Below are 6,824 nucleotides of genomic sequence, written 5' to 3'. Positions count from 1 at the left end.
GATCCTTTCAAGAGTTAAGTCCAGTTTGGCCAAGTCCTCGTTTGATGAGTCAACAAAGAAAAAACTGTTTCCTTCTAAAGAGGTGACCCCTCGCATCTATGGGGTTCCAAAAATTCACAAACGTGGCATCCCTTTAAGACCAATTGTGGATACCATTGGCTCTCCCACATACTTGTTGGCCTCCCACCTTGCCAAGATCATCTCGCCTCTGCTAGGAAAGTCTGACTCTTTCATCAAAGACTCCAACCATTTTGTCCAATTCATTCAGGACACCAAGTTGGAACCTAGCGATATCTTGGTTAGTTTTGATGTGGTTTCCCTCTTCACCAAGGTCCCCATTCTTGACTCCATCAATCTTGTCAAACGCAAGGTCGGGGATGAGATCGCAGAGTTGGTTGAGCTTTGTTTAAGATCCACCTTCTTCTCTTTCCAAAAATGTCTTCTATGAACAAGTCGATGGAGTTGCCATGGGTTCGCCCCTCTCCCCAGTCATCGCCAACCTCTTCATGGAGTATTTTGAGGAGATGGCTATCCAGTCCTTCCCCCTCAAACCCAAATGGTGGAAACGATACGTTGATGACACTAATGTTTGTTGGCCGCATGGGCTTGAGAACCTTGAACTATTTCACTCTCACATCAACAGTTTGGTCACCAACATTTCCTTCACCAAAGAGCTCGAATCGGACTATCAGTTGCCTTTCCTAGATGTCCTTCTTATCCGAAAGGCTGATGGGTCATTCGGTCGCAAGGTTCACCGAAAAACCACCCACACTGACTTGTATTTGCATGCATCCTCCCACCATCACCCCAGCCAGAAGGTTGGCATCCTTAAGACCCTCGCCCTCAGAGCTTTCAGAATCTGTGATGATGACAACTTGCATGAAGAGCTCACTCATCTTCGTCAAGTATTCATGTTAAATGGATATTCTCACAGGCAGATCTCTAAGGCTATCAACCGAGCCAAGTCCTTCTTTCTTTCTAGGTGTACCCTCAGTCCTCCGCCCAACCAGCCTCCCCGGTTTGCCACCCTTCCTTTTGTTGATGGCATCTCTCAGAAGTTGGCCAAGATCTTATCTAAAAAGGGTCTTCATATGGCTTTCAAACCCCTTTCGCAGTTACGTCATCGAGTTCCTCCCCTTAAGGACACCAAAGACTCTTTCCTCGACTCGGGAGTCTACAAGATTGAGTGCTCTTGTGGGGCCCCTTACATAGGGGAAACAGGCCGTTCTTTTCGTACCAGAATTCGGGAGCATGGTGCAGATATCAGACATGATAGAACCCATAAATCTGCCCTTGCCGAACATTCTGCGGCCACCAAGCATCACATTTGTCTGGAGGCCGCCAAAATTCTTTCCAAGGAGGATAACTTCTTCAAAAGAAAACTTAAGGAAGCTATTGAAATTAACTATCATCCCATCAACCTCAATCGAGATGATGGATGGTCCATTAGCTTGTCTTGGCAACCTCTCCTGGGCTCGCTTAAGACTCAGCATCACCCTTGATGCTTCTCGAGCTATCCTGCCCCTTCGAGGTTTGTCCCCTAGCCTCCCCCTGTCACTCCCCCAATTTGGCCCGTCCGGTTTATGGGGGAGCCCCCCCCCCCCAAAAACCCCCCCTCCCCCCCCCCCCCCTTTTTTTTTTTTTTTTTTTTTTTTTTTTTTTTTTTTTTTCTGTTTTCGTCTCTAGTCTCCTGGCCCCACCTCATGGTCTCCGAGCTCCTTCCTCCTCATATTCTCTGTGCTCTTTTCTCAGGTTGCCTCCTGTTGTCTCTCTTTTTGCTTTCTGTCTTAGCCGTCTGTGTCACTCTTACCCCTCAGCTCGTTCCTGTGCCGGTGGTTTCAGCCTTGGGTCTGCCATCTTGATGTTTTGTTTTTTATCTTTTCCTCTTTTATTCATTCTTGTTTTACTTTTTATCTTCCTGTACTTGTCTTCTTTATTCTGGGTTGGTTCCAGTGTTGTGGTTGTTTTGCACTTGGCACATTTACGCTTTTTCTTTTAGTAGCATGTGTGGTTGTAGGTCCAATCTATTTATTTAGTTTTTTGCTCCTGAGTTTTTCTTCTTGTGTTGAGCTTCTTTATTTAGATATCGGGGCCTTTCTAATATTTCTCCTCTTGTTCTTTTTCTTGGGGTAAAAAATATTTTTTTGGCTTGTTCGATTTTTTAGACTTAGTTGTTTATAAGTTCTTAATTTTTTGCTCTTGCTTTTATTTATTAATTTTTGTTCTTTTATTTATTTACGTTAGGGTTTGAGCCTTTTTTTTTTTTTTTTTTTTTTTTTTTTTTTTTTTTATCTAATTCTTAATTTTTTATATGTCCTAATTTTTTGTGCATATTCAACCTCTTAGTTTTTTATTCTTTCTCATATTCGTGTGCTTCCTCCCTTTCTCGCGCTGATCCTTAATTTCTCAATTTTTTATTTATCTACTTATTTATTTATTTTTTAAGTTTTATTGAGTTATTAATTCTTTATCATTTCTTAATGCTTATTAATAATTCGTTCACATCTATGCTCATTATCTGCATTTTTTCATTTGATTGGTTATTCCGTACCGGTTCTCTTGGTGGTTATGTCTTTATTTTTGGTCCCCTTGGTTTTTGTGCCCTTTCCCCCCCCCCCCCACCCTCTCCTTTTAGGACTGCTTGTGATGGCCTGGTCTGCTCATTCCATATTCTGATGTTCTCTTGTCCTGATGATGGATCATGTAGTATGATCCGAAACGTTGATGCTAAAAAAACTCACACAATCTAATCCAGAAACATTGCTCACATTCTAATGGATTGTGGAAATCTGATTATGTTAATTGATACCCTTCATGGGAGGGAAATGTGTTTCAAATCCAAGCAGCTAGAGATGCTCAGAATCAAGCTGATGAAGAAAATTGCAGACCTGGCCTTCCTCAAGCGTTGCAGAGACTCGAATGTTCTTCCTTGTTTCGTTAAAGTCACGCACCATCTTTGGAGCGTATTCAATCAACATATCTTCCATCGTGCTGGTCTTTCCCTCCTCAAATCGGTCATTCAATCAACAAGGCGGGACATCAACCACCTCAATGCCAAGTTATTTCACCTCCACCTTGAACTTGCTGCAGCTCTCTGTCCAGACCTATGGATCAGGTTAGACACTGCTTCCTATGCCAGGGCAGTGGGGCGGCAGGTACAGAGCAGCATCAGACAAAAAGCCAAGTTTTGGCGCCTGCTCCAACGTTCCCGCCACTGTTTTGCTTCCTCTTCGCCCAGCACTTCTCGGCTCTCTCCTGCCTGTGCCTCCTCTCTTCGTTCAGCCTCCTCTTTGGCTGATGTCTCCATTGCAGTGGCAGACCACGCTGGCGGGTCTGCTCCTGTGCTTGGCAACCCCGTGGCCCCTCTTACACCTGCGGGTCCTCATCTCTCACATGATCCAGTTCGGTTATCTGTAACCCGGCGCGATCCTTCCTCGTGAGTCTTACATTATCCCTCGCTGGTGGCTTCTTCACCCAGGCGCTTGGCTCCTGATCCGCAGAGCATCTCTCCAGCACCTTCTCCCGTCTCAGACCCGTGTGTCTCTCCTAGGTGCGCTTTCAGCCCAGATCCTCTCTGCTCGTTGGCGGAAAGTACACGCAGGCAACTCAGTGACCCCGTGGTCATTCCTAACGCGATGTCCTCCAGCAATCGGTTGCAGCAGTCTCCCATCCTCGGCGCGCTTGGTCAGAGGTCCTCCCCTTCTCAACGGTCATCCTTGCTCAACGGATCTCTTCCAACTTGCACAGGTACGCCTCCTGTTCACGCGTCCTCCTCTTTCGTGCTTGATAAGTCTTGCATTAATTTTGTAGAGCGTAGATTGGTTGGATTGAGGTGCCCCTCGCACCTACCACCTCCCCTTTTTGGTACAGGTCATGTCAACCAAAGGTGTGCCGACCTTTTGTCAATAGCCCCTGCATCCACTACCTTAGGCCTTAGTTCGTCCTTGCCTGCGTCGCCTGATCCTATCCCCTTGTCCTCCTTGCCTTCCCTTCCCGGTGTGACCTCCTCTCCGTCCACCTTTCGGGATGTCTCACCCTCCTCGGTCTCGTTGGGCACTCCCCCTATTCTGCCGGCACCCCCGAGCTCTCCTCTTTCCACCTCTTTGGTTCATGATTGGGAGAATAAAATCGTGGTCAATTTATCTAGTGCCAACATTGACCTGCTGTCCTTTAATTTTCTTAAGCGTAGTCTCAATTTTGCTTGCACCCCTATTGCCATCCCTCATGTCAATTTTTTGATTGAGATTGAGAATGCCATTAGTGGCCTACCCACGGTTGTCGCCGAAGAAATTAGGCAAGACTGTGCGGTGGCCCTGAGGCATGCCAAGCTTCCCAAGCGCAATATCCCCAATTCTGAGATGCGCGCCTTCCAGGACTTTATTCGCAGTAATGACATTGTTATTACCAAAGCGGACAAAGGTAATGCCACTGTTGTGATGAACAGGCAGGACTACGTGTCTAAAGTTCTGGACTTACTCTCAGATCCGAATAACTACAAGATCCTTTCTCGCAACCCTTGCTCTTTGATCCTTTCAAGAGTTAAGTCCAGTTTGGCCAAGTCCTCATTTGATGACTCAACAAAGAAAAAACTGTTTCCTTCTAAAGAGGTGACCCCTCGCATCTATGGGGTTCCAAAAATTCACAAACGTGGCATCCCTTTAAGACCAATTGTGGATACCATTGGCTCTCCCACATACTTGTTGGCCTCCCACCTTGCCAAGATCATCTCGCCTCTGCTAGGAAAGTCTGACTCTTTCATCAAAGACTCCAACCATTTTGTCCAATTCATTCAGGACACCAAGTTGGAACCTAGCGATATCTTGGTTAGTTTTGATGTGGTTTCCCTCTTCACCAAGGTCCCCATTCTTGACTCCTTCAATCTTGTCAAACGCAAGGTCGGGGATGAGATCGCAGAGTTGGTTGAGCTTTGTTTAAGATCCACCTTCTTCTCTTTCCAAAAATGTCTTCTATGAACAAGTCGATGGAGTTGCCATGGGTTCGCCCCTTTCCCCAGTCATCGCCAACCTCTTCATGGAGTATTTTGAGGAGATGGCTATCCAGTCCTTCCCCCTCAAACCCAAATGGTGGAAACGATACGTTGATGACACTAATGTTTGTTGGCCGCATGGGCTTGAGAACCTTGAACTATTTCACTCTCACATCAACAGTTTGGTCACCAACATTTCCTTCACCAAAGAGCTCGAATCAGACTATCAGTTGCCTTTCCTAGATGTCCTTCTTATCCGAAAGGCTGATGGGTCATTCGGTCGCAAGGTTCACCGAAAAACCACCCACACTGACTTGTATTTGCACGCATCCTCCCACCATCACCCCAGCCAGAAGGTTGGCATCCTTAAGACCCTCGCCCTCAGAGCTTTCAGAATCTGTGATGATGACAACTTGCATGAAGAGCTCACTCATCTTCGTCAAGTATTCATGTTAAATGGATATTCTCACAGGCAGATCTCTAAGGCTATCAACCGAGCCAAGTCCTTCTTTCTTTCTAGGTGTACCCTCAGTCCTCCGCCCAACCAGCCTCCCCGGTTTGCCACCCTTCCTTTTGTTGATGGCATCTCTCAGAAGTTGGCCAAGATCTTATCTAAAAAGGGTCTTCATACGGCTTTCAAACCCCTTTCGCAGTTACGTCATCGAGTTCCTCCCCTTAAGGACACCAAAGACTCTTTCCTCGACTCGGGAGTCTACAAGATTGAGTGCTCTTGTGGGGCCCCTTACATAGGGGAAACAGGCCGTTCTTTTCGTACCAGAATTCGGGAGCATGGTGCAGATATCAGACATGATAGAACCCATAAATCTGCCCTTGCCGAACATTCTGCGGCCACCAAGCATCACATTTGTCTGGAGGCCGCCAAAATTCTTTCCAAGGAGGATAACTTCTTCAAAAGAAAACTTAAGGAAGCTATTGAAATTAACTATCATCCCATCAACCTCAATCGAGATGATGGATGGTCCATTAGCTTGTCTTGGCAACCTCTCCTGGGCTCGCTTAAGACTCAGCATCACCCTTGATGCTTCTCGAGCTATCCTGCCCCTTCGAGGTTTGTCCCCTAGCCTCCCCCTGTCACTCCCCCAATTTGGCCCGTCCGGTTTATGGGGGAGCCCCCCCCCCCCCCCCCCCCCAAAAACCCCCCCTCCCCCCCCCCCCCTTTTTTTTTTTTTTTCTGTTTTCGTCTCTAGTCTCCTGGCCCCACCTCGTGGTCTCCGAGCTCCTTCCTCCTCATATTCTCTGTGCTCTTTTCTCAGGTTGCCTCCTGTTGTCTCTCTTTTTGCATTCTGTCTTAGCCGTCTGTGTCGCTCTTACCCCTCAGCTCGTTCCTGTGCCGGTGGTTTCAGCCTTGGGTCTGCCATCTTGATGTTTTGTTTTTTATCTTTTCCTCTTTTATTCATTCTTGTTTTACTTTTTATCTTCCTGTACTTGTCTTCTTTATTCTGGGTTGGTTCCAGTGTTGTGGTTGTTTTGCACTTGGCACATTTACGCTTTTTCTTTTAGTAGCATGTGTGGTTGTAGGTCCAATCTATTTATTTAGTTTTTTGCTCCTGAGTTTTTCTTCTTGTGTTGAGCTTCTTTATTTAGATATCGGGGCCTTTCTAATATTTCTCCTCTTGTTCTTTTTCTTGGGGTAAAAAATATTTTTTTGGCTTGTTCGATTTTTTAGACTTAGTTGTTTATAAGTTCTTAATTTTTTGCTCTTGCTTTTATTTATTAATTTTTGTTCTTTTATTTATTTACGTTAGGGTTTGAGCCTTTTTTTTTTTTTTTTTTTTTTTTTTTTTTAATCTAATTCTTAATTTTTTATAAGTCCTAA

General features: G+C 45.5%; 2 protein-coding genes across 2 annotated transcripts; both read left to right on the top strand.

The window, feature by feature from the left end:
- The first annotated feature begins 467 nt into the window (after positions 1-467).
- Positions 468-1,502, top strand: LOC149544516 (uncharacterized). The gene has a single exon (XM_089795978.1). The coding sequence runs from the start codon at positions 468-470 to the stop codon at positions 1,500-1,502; it is 1,035 nt and encodes a 344-aa protein (XP_089652104.1).
- Positions 1,503-4,992: 3,490 nt separating this feature from the next.
- Positions 4,993-6,027, top strand: LOC149544515 (uncharacterized). Its single transcript, XM_089795977.1, has one exon. The coding sequence runs from the start codon at positions 4,993-4,995 to the stop codon at positions 6,025-6,027; it is 1,035 nt and encodes a 344-aa protein (XP_089652103.1).
- The last annotated feature ends 797 nt before the right edge of the window (positions 6,028-6,824 follow it).

This window comes from Cupressus sempervirens, chromosome 8 (assembly GCF_028749045.1).
Source record: "Cupressus sempervirens isolate cs-2001-9-10 chromosome 8, ASM2874904v1, whole genome shotgun sequence".
Lineage (NCBI taxonomy): Eukaryota > Viridiplantae > Streptophyta > Pinopsida > Cupressales > Cupressaceae > Cupressus > Cupressus sempervirens.
Note: the sequence above shows the minus strand (reverse complement) of the source record. Positions and strands in the feature narration are given on the sequence as shown.